This window comes from Physcomitrium patens, chromosome 20, assembly GCF_059467195.1.
Source record: "Physcomitrium patens ecotype Gransden chromosome 20, ASM5946719v1, whole genome shotgun sequence".
Taxonomy (NCBI): Eukaryota; Viridiplantae; Streptophyta; class Bryopsida; order Funariales; family Funariaceae; genus Physcomitrium; species Physcomitrium patens.
The window spans coordinates 7,333,489-7,355,329 of NC_143429.1; the positions used below are offsets into that span (position 1 = coordinate 7,333,489).

A 21,841-nucleotide genomic window follows, 5' to 3' on the forward strand; every position below is an offset into this window, starting at 1 on the left:
TCATAGATCTCATACATATCTTTGCTTATATGAGAATTATTAGGCTAAAATTCAAAGCAAAAAAGAATATGTAATTAAACTCCCAAAGCTCACTTATTTCAATTATGTTGTTTTTGTTGTTGACCTATGACCAAATTCCACCAAAATCTAGGCTATTTTACAATTTCCAACTTCCATCAATTTGGAGTGCACACAATCTTTTATTGGATTAGTTCATCATTATCAACGATTGGTGAAGAATTTTGCAATCACTATTGTACCTCTCTATATCCTCATGAAGAGAAATGTAGCTTTTATCTAGAAATTAGTAGAATAATCTGTCTTTGAGAAATTCAAAGTTGACCTATGTTTTGTTCTCTTGTTGATATACCTTCACTTCCACTTACTATTTATACAATAAACTAATACTCGTTGCAATGCTACTAGAGCCATTTTGAGCCAAAAATTCAAAGAAGTCAAGCATATGGTGGTCTTTGCATCTAGACACCTTTCAAAAGTTGAAAAAAATTAAAGGATCAATGATATTGATATTTGAAGTCAAGTATTTTTGTTTATATGTGTATGGCTCAAAATTTGTGATTGAAATAAATCATACAAATCTCTAAGCACTTGTGAAATTATAAGATCTTATAAGGCAATTGGTATAATAGGCACTACTTCTCTAAACTTACAACTGCACAATCATCTATAAATCCAATAAGTTATATGCCAATATAGATGCCCTAACTTGCACTAAATTCCAATCACTTCAATCCTACTCCACTTTTTAGGATGTAGATTCCATATAGCACCTATGCTATTTTTTGAACATCCAAAAGTCTAATGGATCCTAGAGCCTCACCATATTATTGTGACATCACTTCTTCACAACAAAATAAGATGGACATCTAACTATGTTTTGATAAAAGTATGACAATATAGCATGTCCTAGTTTTATCATTATTTTTGCCACGTTAGATGATTATATACATGATCATGACATATCTTGGTTTTTCTATGAAGATACTTGAAGCATATGTATGTCACTTCTTTCATATCAATAATATGCTCCTTTGCAAGGAATTACTTCACATGTAAGAATTTTTTAATAAATATGTTTAAACCATGACAAGCTCTATTATTGTGATGGCTTTATTTGAGCATTTAGAAGAAGAACTCATAGAGACAAGCACTCTTGACCTAGCCCACAAATAAGACAAACTACTTGGCATATAATGTGAGTATATATAATAGAAGTTATATTATTTGATGCTTTAATAGAAGCCTACCAAATTGGTTCAATTGCTATTGATTTAGATAAAACTTTAGTCAGAAGAGTGAGATACCATCTCTTTTAATACCTCACACAAGATGGTACTATCTTTTACAAAAAGTTTACTCCAAAAGATATTTGCATACTATAGGTGCTCAAGGTTTCTAAACTTCGTTAAATTCTAGAGTTATTCTATGTAGGACACATCTTGACAATGCAACACACACTCAAACAACTATAAGAGATATACTATTAGATCCAAATGGTTGACAAAGTGACAAGCTTTATTTATAAATGCTCCATATATCAAGAAAAATATATTCATGGCAAAAATACCACACTCCGCATATTGACTTTCATTTCTATCTTTAAATCTTTTGTACAAATTGAGATGAATCTAATAAATCTATTAATGATAAAAATGGGTAGTCACAAATATGTGATTGTTTCTACTTATTAACTCCTAAAGTAGATAGAATTACAAGCATTAAAAAATAAAGAGAGCAAGTAGATTATATTAAAAAAAAAAAAAAAAAAAAAAATGACTCTATCATGATATAGCATAGAGTCCTATTGAAATCTTTACTAATAATAGAAGTGAGTTCTATAATACACTAATGGATATATTGGTAATCCATCTTTGTACCAAATATATCACCACTTCACCTTACTACTTGCAATGCCATTGACTCATTGAACAATTCAATTGAATGTTATGTTCATTAAGAAAAATAGTGAGTAAGATAAATACTAGTACACAATGTTGTCAACAATCATTTTTGTATATCACACTAGTGTTCATTCAAGTACAAGTTTTTTACTCTTTGAAATGTTATATAGCTATAAATTATGACTTCTCATCATTCCAATAGATACAACCTCAACCATCATCAAGCTCACCGAATTGCATGGCTGTCTAGATGGATTATTACAACATCATGCCTATTTTAGCATACAAGTATATGACAACATCAACAAAGCACAATGCCTCCAAAAAAAGAGCATGATAAAAAAAATTATGTATACATGTGAATTTGTCACCAAAGCCAGAACACCTATGTGCACACCAATTCTATAGACCAAACCTGGTTTACCACCATGACTCAACTGCTCTGCAAAGAGCTGTTCGCCATCCTTCAAGCTGAATCTAGCAATTTTCAGTTTCGGGGTTCCAGGCAACGATGAGTCGAAGTTGCCTCATTTCAAACAAGGCCTTGCAATGCAATCTTGAAACTCCATGTTGTGAACGTAAAGCAGAGGTAAAATTGTACACGGGAAGGGATCACCTCGACATAAAAGAATCTGGACCCAGTTGGCAGTGTTTCAAGGACTTCCTAGAAAGGATCGAGTATGGCAAACCTTCCAAGATGGTTCTTTTTTCTGCGTTCAAAAGATTATATTGGATTAGAGTAGGAAATTCAAACATTTAGGTGGACAACAAGATCTTTGCTTCTTATCAAAAACTTATACTTGCATGACTATACAGTACTCTTGCTGCACTTACAAATTAGTGTGGAATAATTAATTATTGGAAGGTGAAAAATAAGCAGTTCACACATACACATTTGAAGACACTGGTGTGCTCCGTATTTGTGCAGAAATTCCATATTGGCTTTTTCTTTGTACAGTCGATTGTTTCTAGTTAGATTGTTTTGTCGAATAGAAAGATGGCAACAATAACTTCCTAACATGTAACTAAGCCATCATATAGAAAGCATGCCTGATTTCAAAGATAGTACGAATGAACCAGCACGTGAAGCATAAAATTTACAGTCTTACATTGACTGTGAACAAGTAGCATGTGATGATGTGACAATCACGTTCTGTACGTAAAACAAATATAAAACGAATGTCGGCTGGACGTCAACACTGGAAGGATATTTTCACTTAAAACAAAGACTGCAAAGTAGCACATGGCGAAAGAAGTATGGGGACATCTTGCCTGCTACTGCTCTGGAGAAGTTTCATCTGATTTCCAGAAATGCTGTAATTGGTAGATTAGGATTGGTAATCACCAGAACTTCCTGTTGAATTGTTGTGTGGAGCAGCATAACTGTTTCCAATAAAAGTAGGTCTGCCCCATTTCTCGCCAACAGTGAGACTGAAATAGGCAATTCATTCCTTCCCACTGGAATTACCACCTGCGCATACAGACCAAAATTTACAGTATGAGAAAAAGCAGGTGCAGCATGAATATTGACAAGATCAACAGTTAGCGGTGTAGACAACTCGAGAAACTTTTCCTAATTTAAAACAACATACCTCGGTCTCCCTTACAGCTTTGAATACAATTCTTGATGCCATTACCTGACAGCACCTCGACAAAGAAGAAAGGCTCATAAGAGCTTGTGTTTTATACTCAAAAGTTTCTAATTCATTAGATACTGCAGCCGATTTTGGTGGTAAAGAAGGTAATGCAGGAACCACCAGAATTGCATCGTTCTGCAATGTGTCGAAAGAGAGATCAATCTTAGTGGATAGTCAGCCGAGGTTCACATTAAGTGATTTTCTTTCTTTCTACAACCTAGTAACCAAATCGCAGATTCATTTGTAGACATTACAACAAGAAAATTAATAGTTTCTGAAGCATTTCTAGAGCGAACTGATATCAAGCAAAAGGGAGAAAATAATAAAATAAAATAAAATAAAATAAAATTTTAAAAAAAGGTGAGGGGGGGGGGATGACCATCATGCCTTGAGAAGGTTGTTCATTAAGGAACTTATCTCCTCCCGCACCTGTATTGCAATGACCCTAAGCGCTTCAGAATCGGGCAACAACACGGCTTTGTGAACTCGTGATTCAACTGTTCTCGTTAGATATGGCTTCGCCTTAGCAATCCATTCTCCATGATTGCCTTTGAACTCGTGCCTGTACATCGATCAGAAATATTACGTACCTGATTTACAGTCGTGATCATGAGGACACGTTGAAATAAACATAAATTTGAAGAACTGATTCATTATCAGCTTCCTTCTTTTGATCCGACAAATCGATTTAACAATATTTACTCTCCACTTTAGAGACTTTTATATTATGTTCCCCGGTCTTAGCAGCTAAAGTGGTAGCCATCCATATGCTCACATAAGGCATTCAATATAATAGTTTCTACCATTTAGGTGGTTGGACGTTGCAGAAACAAACTCTAATCTAGATAAGCAAGTTACCATATTAATATGTTCAACCCACCTCTGGAACAAAAGCATACTCTCTCGAAGCACATCAAGAGCTGTGTACTGGGAAGAATCGAGACCCATGCGCTCTAGTTCTTTCTTAAAAGTTTGAATTGCAGGAGCGTGGTCCTCTAGGTACTCGATGAAGTTGAGGTTACATAATGTATGACCTGTAGTCATGACACAAGTCGATAAGTATGACCGGCTCGACTCTCAATCGTCACAGAATATTCAGTGGACCACTCTGTGGATGATGATGATGGACAAATTTTACAATCCTATCTCAAGCCATAAGTGCAATCATGTCAACTGTTCACTGTTCTCAATGTTAAAAACCGCAGCTCAAGCAATGTCTGGTGAATTACGTCCAACAGTTCGTTGGACTGATCTGGCCAACACATCTGCAGTTCGTAAATGAGATACGGCTGACAGTTTGAACACATCATGCGCCATGTAAAATCGCTTAGGGCCCTTGCCATCCATCACTACATGAGGACATAATTGTCGGCCAACTAGGCGTAGCAAACCGGCATTTCTCGCGAACCAACCTGCAACATTTAACAACTTTCTTAGAACAAGAGTTGCTCAAAAGCACTACGGAGTTCACACGACTATAGGTAGAGACTCACTGCTATTGTAACCCATGCCAAATGTGCCAGAGTCAGCTTATCTAGCACATAGTTTTCCTCCAGTTTGGAAAGGATGACTTCAATCGTATCTTCAGTAATGTTAAGTGACTCTCGCAAAGTAGTCCAAAACAAGCTTATGTTTTCTCCTTGTGCCTTAATTAAAGCAAACTGGAGTGTAAGACAGCAAAATGTCTATAACAGTTCAATCACGATAAGGTGCTTCGAAGTAAAGAAAATTTCTCGCAGTAGCTCACCTACGGCATCGAAACTGGAGGCCACTGGAATTGTACCCTCCAACGAAATGGCTCCGTGTGAAGAACGGAATCCCAAAACTCCACAACATGCAGCGGGTACTCTTACATCACCCACTGTGTCGATTCCTGAGGCACCAATTTTTAACTGAAAAGTGTTAAGCACATCTGCTACAACCTACCAGATGATACTTCAGATGATTAGCATAATGGTAATAAACAGTTTGTAGAAATGATACGAACATTTGACCATGCTCTTCCAGGGCAAAACTCACTAAACCCGGGCTAATAATTAGCCAACAGGAAGTAGTGAGTGTATTAGCCACTAAGATAACAGGAATTCTTACCAATAGCAAAATCAACAACCTTGCTACCCACTGAAACAGCTGCACCACTGGAAGAGCCTCCACAAATTCGAGAAGTGGAAAAAGGATTTTCCGGTGTTCCTAACCATCTGTTTGCCCCTAAAAGGCTGGGCACCCATTCCTATATAAGTGAATAAAATTTTACGAATGCAGGTCATAAAGTCTAAACGTCAAATGAAAAGCCCGAAAACATTTAGTTGAAAACAGATGACCTATAATTTGCAAAGTAATCAGTGACGAGAACAATCGTACATGCGAAATGTGAAGCGTCCACTGGCGTACACGACTAAAAAATACAGAAACGAACATGAGAATTCTTATATGAAAGCGCATGTCATGGAAGACAATCCTACCTCTGGTATTCCTACAGTATTTCTGAAAGCAACAAAAGTCATCCATGATATGTTGTGCTGCATTCAAAGTTGCTTTTTGAGACCAAAGTTCATAATAAGTGATGCTTCGTGAAGCTTAGCTCCAGTGCCTTCTCCCACCGCTTTGAGAAATTAAAATACCAGCAGTCATGGAAATTATAGTAGAAGAGAATCCATGCATAACGACTTTTGTTGTCTCAACTCGAGTGAGAACATGTTGCGTCAGCAAGGGTTAAATTGGACTTTGATTTAGTTCAACCAGCTTTAGAACTAATCAAGCAATACATGCCACATCTCACCAAAGTATGATGATTAGCATCGATACCAGAAACCCATTTCGTCCATGATTGTCTTGCCAATGCAGGTTGCGCCAGCCTTCCTCAATTTTACCAAGACAGGTGCCGTTTTGATAGCTGGTTCATGCGAATTTTCCCAATCTGGACTACCAAAACCTGTAATCTTCTTTTCCACATCGAATCTGAATGCCCTCAAGCAAATTTAAAAGTACACTTGATTAATTGTTTCATTCGATCAACGTTACCAGCGTAAAGCATTCTATCTTGCATGCCCCTCCCACCCTTAATCGAGAATTTTCAAGGTGCATTGCAGGAAACTACAAAGGGCAGCTCATAATGTGCATTTCTTAACATGAAGCAATGGGAAAAATCTCTCCGAGGTCATACAGGGGTTGGGAGTAATAAAATCGGGGAATGACTTACGAATCCTGAGCACAAAACTTTCGTTTATAAAGAGCATCTTCAAAGTGATAGACATCAGGTTTCAATTGGACGTAGTGACATATTGAAGGATGACGATTTTTTCGCAGTCTATTTCCACCTTTTGCAAAAAGGTTGGTTATCCTGGAGCCGATATTGAGAACCTTTCTATGACCCTTGACATTTCCAATATTCCCATTGGTGACGATTATGCCGGCCACGCCCAACCCCATGAGAAACCATGCTTTCTTTGGAATCCGTCTCAACAATGCAGCCAAGCTTGACTTAAAACCTCCTTCATTATCGACATGAATGAAGTCGCTGACAGTTTCCATCGCATTTTGAACCTCGCCGTCGATAGCATTTTCCACAGCATCTATGCTACTACTCGCATCATGTTTAGCCATGCTCATTCACAATCTCGCAATATTTGCCAAACCGCTATCATCTTTCTGTATCCAGTTTACACACCACATGAGCACTGCAAAGAATATCAACGCCACCTTCGCTCCTGTTCGCTTTACCATCTTGACCTCCACGCCATTCTGCTCCATCAATTCTTTCTCATCTTCTTCTTCTTCTTCTTCTTCCAATTCTTAATGACCACCTCTCTCACCTTCCATGTACTCCATCGACGTACATATGAAACTCTTGACGTTTCTACATACCAGTATTCGCATTGCACAACATTTCCAAGCCTCCAAATCCATCAACACAGGGAACCTCTCCATTCTTACATCAATCACCAAACACTCGCACCATTATGCTGTAAAATTGCAAAACATTATATCCCATGCCTAAAAACCCTCTGCGTTATCGCCCATGCCAGTTAATCAACCTCCTGCGCGGCTCTAACGATAAGTTGCCTTCCACACAGACGGAATTGGTACAAGTCCTACGGTCGAATTCTAAGATCTGGACCAAAATGAATGCCATCCGACGAAAAGGGGCAAGGAAATGAAGAGAAAGCGAGAAGCGCCGAATGTTGCTTGCTTTCTCTTCCATGAGGCATGCATGGCCTTTGTGGAAAGCAAGCATCCACACATCCCGCTCCCGCGCGTCGTCGACTGCCCACGGCCATTCGCGGCCGTTTGCGTCTGTCTGTCGGCTACGAGAGTGCTATCAATGGCTCTCTCTCTCTCGATTGGTGATGGAGAAGGCAAATGGAGTTACGGTGCCTGCCCCATATTGTTGTGCATGAGTGGGTGATGAGTGCGGTTTGATATGAAGTGGGCTTTGGGTGTCTATCGAAACACTCTTTTAAAACGTACATACATCAGCGATACATGAAGGTGGAACATCTCCTCTCTACCAGAGTGTGCGATTATTCCCAGAATTTGATGGTGGTGAGGGTGACTGCGCATCTTCATTGAGAAAACGATAACGCCACGGGAGCGGAAGGTTCAGGCAGATGTGATGATGGCGAGAGAGCTGGATTCGTGGAAAACTACCCCGCCTTTTCGTCAAGTTACAAACCAACGCAGCTGGAATCTCAGGGACGGTATCCTATTCTTCTCCGTCGTCCATAGTCCTCTTCCGTACTGCCACCGAAGTCATTTGGTCGATTGGACCCAGTTGCAGTTACACTAAAGGGAAAATACAATGAAAAACATTGATCAGCAGGTGCCCCCAGTGAGGATCGAACTCACGACCTTTCCCTTACGAAGGGAACGCTCTACCACTAAGCCATGGAGGCTTTCTACCTCATCTTCCTGGCGAAACCGGACAAATATCAATATTTATTTAATTTTTCTAATTTAACCTCCTCTTCATTCCTTAAGACTGGGTTTGACTGGTCAACCTGAAACATAAGCACCAAATATGAAGGTATACTTTGACGACCACTGGAAAGACCATTTAACATTGGCATGCATAGTAGATAGTAGTCTAAGTGTACACAGCATGACAAAGTAAGTCTGGCAGGTTGAAGTTGCAAGGGGGAGAGGAAATTGACATAAGTTGGGTGGGGTAGGGTGGGATGAAGGAGGTCTATAACTCCCACTCTATTCATGCCTGGTTTTTATTATTATTTGCTTTGCTTTGCTTTGCTTTTGCCACACTGAGGATCCCACACCAGGCATTGGGTTATTGCAGTTTTACTAGTGCTGGCCCAGGGTGAGTGAGTCCCCTCTCACATCACTTCCCTTACCCATGCATGGCCTTCACTCACACTCAAGCTTTCTCTGTTTTTTACTCCACATGATGTTCACAAAGTACATTGCACCTTCCACACCACTACATTTCAGAAATTTACTCCTTTTAGTGGCCATTCACCAACAAAATTCTCTAAAACAACAAGAAGCTTTCATACTTGGAAGAAAAAACGGCCATCATCTATGTTGCATCCATCACAATCACCATTCATCCATCAAAACAATTTTATCCAATACCAAGTTGTTGAATGATTCTATCTACCAAATTTTTCTTATTTACTTATGGTGCTATTATATGGAGACAGATTATTAATATATGCTATGTAAGCTACAATTTCATACTTATACTGTATGAAGCACTGAATCTATGTTCATGACTCACACAACCCACAACAAAAAGCTTAACTTACAAGCTCTAAATCAAACAGAAGTTAGCAATAACCCAATTGTTCAGGCTGTTTCTTTATTACTTTTTACATAATGGGAATATTTATCAGTGAACAAAAACATATCTTAAAGCAACAGCAATGTCAAAGGACTTAAAATAGAGGTCAATATTCAAAACTTGTGGGCAACCAGTACATGTACTTGAAAATTCTAGAAGAGAAACAAGCATTTCTACTATAAATAAATAAATATAATAATAATAATAATAATAATAATATATGAAATAAAACCAAGCAATAAAACAAACCCTCAATGGTCAACACTGCTTGAAAAAAAACTGTTTGCCATTGATTCAATTCAACAAAAGAGCACACAACCCTGGAGCACAAGTTTGACTTCAATTTTAGATCTTTTCACCAAGAATAATGGGATACATCAAATAATGAGTTCCATGGTAGTGTTATAGGTAGGTAATGCATATATATATATATATATATATAGATATATATATATTATTTAGTATATTGAATTGGATAATACTTGCCACTTGGATCATGAATTTGTAGTTCTCACTTACGTACTTGGAAGCAACCATGCTTGTGTGGCTGTAGGCAAAGCTGCATTGAATCACACTGCAAAGTGGAGTGCTATTTTTAAAAGGAGAGTTGGCTCTATTTGGTAAGGAGTAGGTCCACCAATTATGTTCAACCCCCTCTCCAAGACAAATTGTTGAATTTGTGTTTTTTTGTCCTTTTTCCTTTTTTTTCTCCTTGTTAAATGGTATGATTGCATGAGTTTGGACGGGGAAAATAAGTGCTGCTGTAAATTTATGCAACTAGTCATGTTTGTGATGTCATAATTTTTTTTTTTTTTTTTCCAATCTAGTCTAAAATTAATTGTAGAGTGAAATAAATTAAAATAATATGTTTGACTGAAGTTTGTTGGAAGCATACTCTTTGTTATGAAAGACAAGGAGATAGAATTAAATGATGTTATTTTACCTTTGTTCTACTTGTTTCATATTCATGATCTTCAGGTTATTTGGTTATCTATTTGTGTAAATGGGAAATAAACTATTATATATATATATATATATATATATATATATATTTATTTATTTATTTGTGCATGTATGTAGATGAAACCAAAGTTCATAGTTGGATGTAAATAATTGATGGGCATTTGTTGTCTGATGGTCCACAAGGAAACAAAGCTGGCCATACTCTCTGATTTTATTTTATTTTTTTGAAAAGTAGTGAACATATTTCTAACTTTAATATATTAGAGAATGTTTCCTTGTGATCAAATGTGTATCTCACTCCTCCACTTGTTTGTGTCATATACCACAGAAGAAGAAGCTTCTTTTTGAGCTTTAGTGGTGGCCCAAATACATCAACTAAGACACATCTATCAATAATTGGTAAAGTTGAGATTTGAATACACAAGTGAGTAAATGCAAAAATCATGAAGAATGTAATTTGTGTGTCTCTTTCAAAAAAAACAATAAAAGTAAGAATAAACAAGAGATAAATGAATCTAGCTCTTCCTTTTTTGAATGTTTTTTTTTTATTATTTGTTCAATTATGGAAAATATGTATGTGGATGGATTGAAGCTTCCCTTTCGTATCAAATCAACATATTTTTACAGAGTTTATAATGGCATGATTGTATTTGTGATTGTAGCCAATCATTTCAAATTTTGTATAAGGAGTTACAAGTTTGAAGTAACAATTGACTTTCATGCACAACTTATTTAAAAAATGAGGAACATTGAATGAAAAATTTGCTATGTTGGATTGAATTATATTCATATAAAAAAGAACTAAAAGGAACGTCAATGAATTACATTTTAAATGCATTTCGTTTCAATAATTTCCAAATTAAAATATAATTAATATTTTAATTTATCTATATGATCTTTAGTCTCTTATTTAATTGGCAATTGAGATCTTTTTTAGATTGTGAGAATATTTTTACATGCCTTTTTCCTGTTAACTTATAGACTTTCCAGAGGTGGTAAATGGACTTAGAAAATAAGATCACAACATTATGAGCACCTAAACAAAAGCATTCAAATCGTCGTCGGGATCCATTCCCGAGGCCCTTCAAACTTTCGAGGAAGACGAGGCCGTGGGAAGCATCGGCGGGGGGGGGGGACCTTCTTCATGCGCACGAGCATGAAGAATTGTCCTCCTCTTCGGGATGCTCCGTCGGCGAATTGTTTGATTGCCTCGTCTCTCCCTTCGTCTCGACATGAGACTCTCTTCGAATTCGTCACGTGATTCTGCTCGAGACGACGAGCGTGGGATCGACCTGTGGAGCGATTCGCCGTCGCTGCCCACAGACGCACTCGTCTACGCCCTCTGTTGATCCCGCTTGGGGGTCGAAATTTTGTTCATGAATTGGGTGTGAAGAGGTCAACGAGGGTGCGAGCCTTGTCCGATTCTGTCGCGAGTTTGCTGCGGCGATTCTCCTGGGGTCGAGCTTGATGTGGGAGTTGTGAGAGTTTGTTGGGAGGATTGTCCTCTGAGGTGGACAAGGTTCATGACTAGGGGACTACCGGAACGTCCTTCGACGTGACTGTGTCACTCACTATTCGCGCGACTCGTTTTTCGGGGTGACCTTTGAATTTGGGAGTGACGTGCGCGTTTCTTGACGGGTTTGAGGTTCCACGGCTTCAGTTCAACTCAATTCTCTTGTGTGACCTCTTCTATGTATGAGCTCCGCCTCGTTCCCCCCTCCCCTCCCCCTTTGTTTTTATTTAATTATGTTTTTTCTCTTCCATTTGTAGTTCACAGAATTTTTATTTTATTTTTTTCATTCTTCGCTGCTTAAATTTGTCAACTTCTTTTCTTCCCATTCGTTCGTCGTTGCGCTGCGAAGCTTAGACCGAAATTGTTGAATGAGAGCGAGAGCATTTGTTGGTTTCTTCAGTTTCTCTTTTGAAGTCAATACAAGTCTTGGTTTTGTGTTTTGTGTTTTGTGTTTTTTCTTTTTAAATTCCTGAGAAAATCTTAGGTAACTCGTAAGCGCAATGACTTGAGAGAATTGCTGGAGCTTGAAGGTTTGTTTTCTTCTCCCTGAGAATTGTGACCCCTCCTGGAGCTATCATCAGATCACGGAAGGGTCCACAGCTTCGGAAGCTCGCGTTTGTGCGGAAATGGGAGGGTGTTTGGATTTTAGTGTAGTAGAGTTTAAGCTGAGTCGGCTTCGCAGACATTATAAAGCATGTGGTCTAAAATCTGAGATGATAGACATCGACAACGAAACCAGAATGCATTGCTGGACTCCGACGCCGCCAATCGCCGAAGCAGGAGTGTGGTCCGTTCCGACCACAAAGCCTTCTCTCCTTCTCCTTCAAGGATTTGCGCCGGAAGGCATGCTCTGCTGGGAGAATCAGATTGCAGCTTTCGCGAGGGATTACAATGTCTATGTCCCCGATCTGCTGTTTCTCGGGAAGTCGGTTACGGAAAGTAAGCAGAGGTCGGAGACGTTTCAAGCAGAATGCATCGCGAAGATGTTGCAGATGTTAGGAGTGCAGAACGAGGTGCATGTAGTGGGAACCAGCTACGGCGGTATGGTCGCCTTCCGGATGGCGGAGAAGTATCCCGAATTTGTGAACAAATTGGTGCTATCGAGTTCGGGGATTTGTATGGCACCCGATAACGACAAACCATTGCTGAAAAAGCACGGATTTTCTCATATCTCACAGATCTTGATTCCATCGGAGGTGGTGGAGGTAAAGGCGGCGATCGCAGCTGCGACCGTTAAACCTCCGTGGCTGCCTAACTTTGTTTACAGAGACATTCTCAAGGTGAGTTTCATGACTTTGAACGAAGTTTCAGTTTTCCCATGTTTTAAGATTCTGTCATGCTGAGCGCATCTGCTGCATCGGATCTGAACGCTTGTGTGTTGGTCACGACCCTGTAATCGAAGGTTCTGCACGAGGAGCAACGGGTCGAGAGAAAACAACTATTGGATGCACTTGTCATTGGCACGGAGAAAGCGTTTCCTCTTCCTAAGCTGACACAGCCCAAGGTGCTGATTCTATGGGGCGAGCACGACCAAATCTTCAACAAGGAATTGGCTTACAAACTCCAGGAGTAAGTTCTCCCATCCCCGTCATAGATCTACCCACAATCACAGAAGCACAAAATCACCACAATCCGTCTGTGATACCGCGTCTACGCATTAATCGCAAACGTGGACACGGAGGAAAGAGTCCACAGTTTACTTGATTATTCGTTTCAAAGATCAGACGACCATGACAGGAGTCGATCCGGTTTCGCAAGGTTCCTTCTCCTCCACTTGCAATCCCGATCCCTCAACCTGTCAGATCTACAGACAAGACAACGTCATCGCCGCAACAGCCAGATCTCTCTGCCAAAGCATTGTCAGGCTTTACACGTTTTGCTCCAACATTGACCTCCTCGTCGCAACCATTGCACAGTAAAGCTGGCATAGTTCAGCCGCTATTTCCAGGACAGCAGTGACGGTTACGAAGCACACACTTCTTCCACATCGATGCCACTGAGCCTGATATGATTCCAGCGGGGGACGTGTTCTAACAGTGCAGTTGTTGGGGTGTGTGTTGTGTCGTGTTGACGCAGGCATCTGGGGAACAGGTCGGAAGTGGTGATGATGACCAACTGTGGGCATGTCCCGCAGCTTGAGAATTCGCGAGAGTACAACCGCATCGTGCTGGATTTCCTGCGGGACCGCCAAGTCACTGCCGCTCCCAGAGCTGGTCAAGTCGCGCAAGCCAAGTCGTCCTCGTCGTCGTGATCATCGTCGCCGCCTCACTCAGTCCCTCGCTCGGTCTCGCCCTTACGCCGTGCCACTACTCCGTCAACGCTGCTAGCCCACTTCCGTCGTCGTTCACCTTCGTCTCCCACATTCGTCGACGCTGCGTTTTCCGTCCAACTCTCCGTCGCGGCGCAATTTTTTCTTCGTTTGTGGGTATGCATGTATGGTGCACGATAGTAGCAGGGTTTTTAACTAGGTGGGTTAGCTACGGAGTGGTTTAGGGTTGTACCTGATACTTCACTTTTAGGGTTTCGGTAGTTGTGGTTACTTTTGGTTATATGACTTTCAAGGGTGCAATATTATGTAGGATTTTGCTCTTGAGTGACTGCTTTTTGGTTGTAGAGGAAAAATAAATAGGTTGTTTTCTACTTTCATGTGTTTTGTTTTGTTTGCATTTGTATTTTTTGGATGTAATTTTTTGGTAAATTTTTTTTTTTTTAAATTTTAAATAAAATGCTTAAGAATTGATGTCAATTCTTAAACATTTTTTAAATAGATGTTTTGAGAGACTTTCGTAAATTGGTAAAAATTAATACAATTGTATTTTTTTAAAAAATAAAATTAACTAAAGTTCAAAGACAGTAAAAAAATCATTAGTTTAGAGTGGTATAATGCTTTTAGAATATATATGTATGACTAAAATTATATATGATATTTAATGAAATATTATATGATTTTATAAATATATTATTATTTTAAATTAAAAATGAATAAAAATAAAATAACTGTATATTAAATAAAAAGAAATAAATTTTGTTTAAAAATTAAAAATTAAGAATTTTAGATGTTTGATAATTATATATATATATATGTATGTATGTATGTATGTATGTATGTATGTATGTATGTGATATATCTTTTATATTCAAGTAAAAGTGTGTGTATTTCTTTGTAATACAACATTTTTATTTATTTAAATTGTTTTTTTGTCCATTAAATGTGAAAGAATTGGTAAAAATAAATACTTATATAAAGTAGATTACTTTAAGCACCTACAATCTCCAATATTTAAATCTTTAAATTAGAATAAGACATCAACTTTGATAAAGTAAATGACTTATTTTTAATAATAATGATTATTTATTTATTTATTTATTTATTTATTTATTTTTGTTGTAAGAGAGCTTGATATTATATTAAGCTTTGGCTTTGACTATTTGCTTGTGGTGTCATCTAACTTACTACTCTTATTATTTTTAGCATGTACTAGTGGCATACCTTTGGTTGTATTTAATTTATTAACAAAATCATGTGAAGGTATATTACTACATTGTCTATTTTATAAGCCACCCAATCATCTATGTCTACTTTTATGTGTAGTTCACTTTTCTAATCTTTGTTTACAAAATTAAGAGCTTTCTTTGTATCCAACAGATTGGGATTTTATTAGGGTTACACAAAATTTAATATATTATTTTTATTATTATTAATTTTTTTATTGAATTTTTTATTGATGATAATAAATTATTCACTTAAATTTTGAATTTTTTTTAAAATCTTACTAAAGAGGGGAAAAGAAAAAAAGAATCCTCTAAGATGCATAATTTATCATAAAAAAGAGAGTATGAGTTTAAAATTAAATTAGTGTGTTCACTAATGTAATTTTCTAGTTGTGACTTTTAAAAAAAATTATTTAAAAACATATTATTCATAAAATTATAAATTAAAAATAAAGACAAAAGGTATTAATAAAAAAGTATCTGTAACATATAATCAATTATATCTTTTTAAATGTTATATATTCAGAACTTTACAGTATAAATACTATAAATTATGAACAATGATAAAAATTTATATTTCAATAAATAATTTTCTGCATAAAGAATATTGATGCTTGATAGGTAATTTTATATATGATTTATTGTGTAATACATATTCCATCTATACAGAAAAGAAGAACTATGTATTTAGCATATATATATATATATATATATATATATATTATGGTAATTATAAACTAAATATCAATCTTTTAATTATTTTATGCATTACATGCGCATAATTGAACCATAATGATGCAATAAAATAATATCCTGTCTTTTATTGATAATAATCATAAAAAAATTTAAAAAATTACATAACTAACACTTTCAAGAGATATAAAGTTTTCTATATCACACCATCAACTACATAACCAAGTATATTGTGCTTACAGTTTACATTTATTTATATGCACACAATACGAATTTAATTAATTTTTTGAAGGAAGTAATTGTTCATGTAAAGTATGTTAGCATCATTAACTACAATTACAAGATTTTAACAATTCAAGCAATAAGCTACTTCATAGATTTATTGGACATTGCTTTTAACTTTATGAATTGCCATTAACTCTACCTACATATCCTTGCATAGTAAATTTCAATAAATAGAATTTGAAAAGGAGTAAAGTCGAAGTTCAAAAAATTATCAAACATGCAATCAAAAAAATCACACCAAAGTTAACTAGACATTATATTTTTAGGGATCTATATTTTGCCAGTTAATCATATTTAAGAACCAGTCCAAACCATTATCTATTCTTTTATTAATAGGTATATCATAAATACTAATGTTTAACATTTCAAAGGACTGTTCACTAGTGATATTGTGTTCCTATCCACATCTAATTTCTCTCTGTGCAAGGAAACAGTAAAAGTTAAAATATAAAATAGTTAGTATAAAATAAAATCTATAAATACCAGTATAATTTTCTCCTTGTTTATTAAAATTCCAAATAAAACTATTATAACCACTACTTCATGCATTTTTTCTCAACAACAAAAAAAAAAAACACATGCTCATTAATTGTGTGTAATGTTTAAACTGTTGAGAGGTCTGCAGGGGTTTTATTTATTTATTTTTTTTTTAAACTGATAGGCTGAATATTTTTAACCAACTTGTCCTACATACTTGCAATGATGTAAATGAAATTATTTCAATATTTAATTGTAATATTTTACACTTTATTTATTAAAAAGCATTAAATTTATCTTTATATGCTTTACTATGAATTACTTTAAATGCTAATTTCTTGTATAATTTTAAACCAGATATACAAAGATGTAAATGATAGGATAATACATATACTTAGTACCATTAGTTTAAAATTTTATTATTCTAAAAATATAATCACATAAAATGAAATAAAATAGACATGTTTTTTAAGGCAATATTCTATAACCAATATAATTTATTATTAATAATTATATGAGATTAGTGAATGAAATATATTTTTTCTTAATATATTAAAAATAATCATATCATTTATGTCTCTTCAAGTCACATATGTAAAGGAGAATGATAAAGCAATCCAAATTTTTACTAAAGCAACCCATCCATCATTACAATTTTGTACATAGATAGTATAAATTTTCTTCATCATTCAGATCATAATTTGTATTTGGATAAAGAATCATCATTTTGGATATAGTTCCCAATGGTTCTAAATAATTTCTAATGGCTAGTAATGACAACTTTTTATTACTCTTTTCCTACTTGTCCTATAAATATGTATGTACTGAATTTACTTCTTCATCTTATTCTAGTAGATACTCTTTTCTAGATAACATGTAATAGATATAGGAGAGAAAATTATATATTCTACAATTTTTTGCATTTTGCAATGGAAATTGAGAGATATATGTGTGCAACACCAAAGGGATATTTTGAAAATATAGAGGAAATAAAATGTAGTATTGATGAATTTACACACTAGCAAGGCTATATTATATGCAAATGGCACTTTAACAAAGATCACATTGATTACAATTGTGAAAGAGGAGAGGTTTATTGTCATCAAAATCACCATATTTACAAATAAAATACTGCAAGTCATTTAACAAGATGTCCATTTCCATTGCATGCTTGTTATTTGCATAATACTAATCAATGGCATTTGATTGTTCGAAATGCTCTTTATAACCATGGAGCTACATCTCTCTTTTTTAGGCCATTCATTTTTTCACCATTTGCAACTAAGCAAAAAAGAACTAGCTTTACAATTTCTAACTACAAGCATCCTACTAAAAAATATAATTGTTGTCTTACAAGAGAGAAATATTAATAGCAAAGTTATTTCTTAAATTATTTATAATGATCAATAAAAATTACATTGTATTGTACTTACTAGACAATCACCTATTATATGTCTTTTGGAAACTTTACAAAGAATTAATTAGTATTTTACTTATTGTTGTAATAAGAAGGATAAAGTTATTTCTTTATTTTTTTACACATTTTGACTATATTCAACTTGCAAAAAGATACCATTTTTCTATTGACATGGATTACACATGTAAGATGAATAGATTTAGAGTGCCAATGTTACATGTTGTAGGGATGACAAGTTTCAATACTTCATTTACTATTGATGTTGTTTTTTTTCTAAGAAGAGATAAAATCTTTCTTTTGTTGGACATTAATCCAACTTCAAGAAGTGTATGGAAAAATTTGATCCATTTGCATAGGTGTTGATAGAAATTTAGCATTAATAAATGCCATTAAATTAATATTTTTTACTTTAAAGTATTACTTTGTATTTAACATATACAAAAAAATATGTTAGCAAATTATAAAAATATTTTTCAAATGAAATAGAGTTAGGATGGTCTTTATTTCTTGTAGATTAAATCACTATGATTAGTGCATATTTTGTAGAGTTTTTTGATTTAGAGTGGACTAATCTTTGCAATAAATATATTCCTTATATTACTTATGCAACTATTGAATACTTAAAGAACACTTGGATATCACACAAGAAGATATTTGTTAAAGCTTGGACAAATAATCTACTTCATCTTGCAAGTATTACTACATCACAAGTAGAGAATCAACATTAAACATTAAAATCTTACTTAAAAGTTTCCGTTAAAGACTTTAGAGAAGTTCAAATTTCTCTCTCTCACTTTTTTGAGAATACAAAAAGAGAATTGAAGGCTCAAAAAAGTTCAAAGCAAATCCATATTATTCATCAATACAATATTGGTTTCTTTACTAATATTATCAAACATGTATCTTTACATGCTTTTAATCTTGTCTTTAAGCAATATAAACAAGAAAGAGTAAAAATTGATGAATACAATTTTTCCTACATAAGAATAATGACAAATATATTAGATCTATCATATAAGCATTAAGTAAGAATTTTATTAAAAATAGGAGATGTTTTGTCAATTAGTAACTTTTTTATCTTCAATGCTACTTAGTAAATGCTTCTAATTAGTTTATTCCAATAGCACCTACAATTCCACTTTCTTTTAATAGCTTACATCCACTTTATGTTGATATTATTCAAACTTTTGATATTTTACCTCTTCACCAATTAAAGAATCTATTTGAAAGATTGGTTGAGCTTTCAATAATAACTGTGTAATTGAAAAACCCACAAGTGAGTTGACTAAAGAGAAGACTACAAGAAAAAAGAAATAGAATCAAAAGTAACATGCATAGAGAAACATCAGCACAATATCAAGGACAAGAACTCGATGAAAAAACAATTCAAACAAGTGAGCCTTCACTCAAAGAAAGGTAACAAAATATAAATAAACAAGTATGTATATTGAAAGAGAAACTGGAATGGCTATTGCCAAAAGACAAAGAAACTAGAGACCCTTGAAACTAGACTGGAAGCAAGAAAGGAGTTGACAAGAGTGAAGAAGCCTTCACTCTTGTCTCTATATATACTATCTAACTAGGGGCTATGTGGCGACGTTCTATAGGACCTCCAATATGTGTTGATTTTGTAGAATACATGCCTTGATTTACAAGGTAAGTTTTTCTACTTGTGGGCCAGATAGTTAGCTTGATCTTCAAGCTAACAACAATTGTGGGACATGGCCAACTTGTTGACCACGTTTCTAATCCAAAAAGTTAATTAAAGACACCTATGAAGTCAAAGCAGCGTCCATGAAGCTTCTAAAAAGCTTTCATATTAAATACTATAAAATAAACTTACTTTTACCTACTTTTACTTACTTCTACCTATTTGTATATGTAATTACTAGCTTACATGATTATGTCCGTGATATTACCCCCATTCTAGGGACGAGTTCCACGAGGAGTGGTCATCATATGTTGAGGAAATCTATGATGCGACAAATTGTATTTGCGACATACTCTGATCTTTGTTCTCTTTGAAGATGATTGATAGGGCCTCTCAACCATCGATAGTGTCCCATATCAGGGCGGGAAGACCACCTAATTATTTGATCATTGTTGAAGCCTTCGTAACTTCCTTCGAATAGAATATTTGGAATACCATCAGGAGTTGATCCTACCTCTAGCACAATCACCAAACATCGGGAGTCCCTTCCTAAATCGTGATATCAAACGCATTGTATCTTGCCATCTATTCGAGGAAGAACATGTCGTTCTTGAAGATCTTCATCTCAATTGCGTCGTCTTGAAGGTTGTGACAATCGTAATGTCTCATCTGGCAGATCAGCAAATGAAGGCTCTTGAGTCGAATCCGCTGGTTGTTGATTCTCCATCTATTGAGCGTCACTACTACAAAGAAGCTACAAACAAGAATTGAAAGTAGAATGTTATCTTGCCTAGATGTTGTTTCTTTTATAAAAAAAGTTTTCATCTTGATTTTGATGGATGTCATCCATGAAAAGCCTCCACTGCCTTTGCTGTATTTGTAAGATTCTTTACTGGCTCCCATGTGTGTTCACTAATACCCTATCCACACCAATGGACAAGATATTCTAATTTATTTTGGTGCCGCCTTGAATCTAAGACTTCTTCTACTTCAAACTCTTCATTATTGTCCACTTCTATAGGAGGAGGTGGAGCTTGTCGTCTTCTTGGTATGTCCACTATCTTGTATGGTTCAAGAAGAGACACGTGGAATACTGGATGGATTTTCATTGACTCTGGTAGATGTAAACGATATGCAATTGGATTGATTTGTACAGAAATAGAAAATGGTCCTAGCCTTCGATAGTCCAACTTGACACAAGAACAAGAGGTCTTGATATTGCGATGAAGTAGCCATACCTTATCACCCAAGACGAATGATGGTTGTTCCTTTCGATAGACATCCACATTAAACTTTTGTTGTTCTTGAGCCTCTTTTAACTGCGCCTTCATCGTTGCATATAGCTCTGATAAATGAAGTGCTAAATCTTTCACAACAGGATTATCAACTTTTGAAAAGTCAAAAGTATCAAGTCGTGGATGATAACCATAATTAGCAAAGAAATGTGTTTGTTTTGTAGAAGAATGTACCGTGTTATTGTAAGCAAACTTTGCCAATGGCAAAAGAGTTGTCTAATCATCTTGTTGATAATTAATGGTACATCTTAAATATTGCTCCAAAACTTGATTAACACGCTCTGTTTGTCCATCAGTTTGAGGATGGAATACCAAAGATAGTTTTATATCCACTTTAAGAATCTTGAAAAGAGTCTGCCAAAATCTTGATACAAATTGAGTTCCCCTATCTGATATAATATCTTTGGCTAATCCATGATAGCGATAGATATTGTCAAGAAAGAGCTTAGCTGTTTCTTCACATATGATAGATTTTGTACATGGTATAAAATGTGCCATCTTGATAAAACGATCTACTATCACGAATATAGAATCATAAGAACTTGAGATTGGAAGATCCGTGATGAAGTCCATAGAAACAGAAGACCATGGTTGTTCTGGAATGGATAATGGCTGAAGAGGTCCAAAAGGTCGATGACGAGGAGTTTTTGATCTTGAGCAAACATCACATGATTGTACAAAATCTTTGACTGCCTTCCACAT

The 21,841-nt window shown here is 35.5% G+C and overlaps 2 protein-coding genes and 1 non-coding gene across 12 annotated transcripts; 1 reads left to right on the forward strand and 2 right to left on the reverse strand.

Moving 5' to 3' along the window:
* Nucleotides 1-2,237: 2,237 nt before the first annotated feature.
* LOC112273122 (amidase 1) lies at nucleotides 2,238-8,066 on the reverse strand. 10 transcript variants are annotated; one of them, XM_073529206.2, is made up of 11 exons: nucleotides 6,759-8,066; nucleotides 6,365-6,517; nucleotides 5,651-5,775; nucleotides 5,307-5,432; nucleotides 4,789-4,971; nucleotides 4,440-4,593; nucleotides 3,989-4,121; nucleotides 3,515-3,694; nucleotides 3,268-3,393; nucleotides 2,814-2,870; nucleotides 2,238-2,632 (listed from the first exon to the last, which is right to left on the reverse strand). In XM_073529206.2, exons 1-11 carry the CDS (start codon nucleotides 7,166-7,168, stop codon nucleotides 2,576-2,578), a joined length of 1,704 nt encoding a protein of 567 aa, XP_073385307.1. In that variant the 5' UTR covers nucleotides 7,169-8,066; the 3' UTR covers nucleotides 2,238-2,575. The 10 variants fall into 10 exon arrangements, with proteins under 10 accessions (XP_073385307.1, XP_090101414.1, XP_073385306.1 ...); XM_090245288.1 differs by having other exon boundaries at nucleotides 3,515-3,559; nucleotides 6,759-8,058; XM_073529205.2 differs by having other exon boundaries at nucleotides 2,757-2,870; nucleotides 3,947-4,121; nucleotides 6,759-8,056.
* A 313-nt stretch (nucleotides 8,067-8,379) lies between these two features.
* On the reverse strand, nucleotides 8,380-8,451 carry TRNAT-CGU (transfer RNA threonine (anticodon CGU)). Its single transcript has one exon. It is a non-coding gene; the product is annotated as a tRNA-Thr (tRNA).
* A 3,065-nt stretch (nucleotides 8,452-11,516) lies between these two features.
* Nucleotides 11,517-14,469, forward strand: LOC112272922 (uncharacterized). The gene is made up of 4 exons (XM_073529609.1): nucleotides 11,517-12,009; nucleotides 12,411-13,109; nucleotides 13,232-13,398; nucleotides 13,906-14,469. Exons 2-4 carry the CDS (start codon nucleotides 12,456-12,458, stop codon nucleotides 14,078-14,080), a joined length of 996 nt encoding a protein of 331 aa, XP_073385710.1. The 5' UTR covers nucleotides 11,517-12,009; nucleotides 12,411-12,455; the 3' UTR covers nucleotides 14,081-14,469.
* The last annotated feature ends 7,372 nt before the right edge of the window (nucleotides 14,470-21,841 follow it).

Excerpts from the sequence above, each read along its gene's own strand:
- LOC112273122 (XM_073529203.2), bottom strand. The coding sequence starts at position 7,168 with ATGAGCATGGCTAAACATGATGCGAGTAGTAGCATAGATGCTGTGGAA. Across the intron at positions 5,776-6,364 it reads ATGGACGAAATGGGTTTCTG|CCTTTTAGGGGCAAACAGAT; the intron begins GTATCGATGCTA and ends ATGGGTGCCCAG. Across the intron at positions 3,695-3,946 it reads TAATGAACAACCTTCTCAAG|AACGATGCAATTCTGGTGGT; the intron begins GCATGATGGTCA and ends GACACATTGCAG.
- LOC112272922 (XM_073529609.1), top strand. The coding sequence starts at position 12,456 with ATGGGAGGGTGTTTGGATTTTAGTGTAGTAGAGTTTAAGCTGAGTCGG. Across the intron at positions 13,110-13,231 it reads TTTACAGAGACATTCTCAAG|GTTCTGCACGAGGAGCAACG; the intron begins GTGAGTTTCATG and ends CTGTAATCGAAG. Across the intron at positions 13,399-13,905 it reads TTGGCTTACAAACTCCAGGA|GCATCTGGGGAACAGGTCGG; the intron begins GTAAGTTCTCCC and ends GTGTTGACGCAG.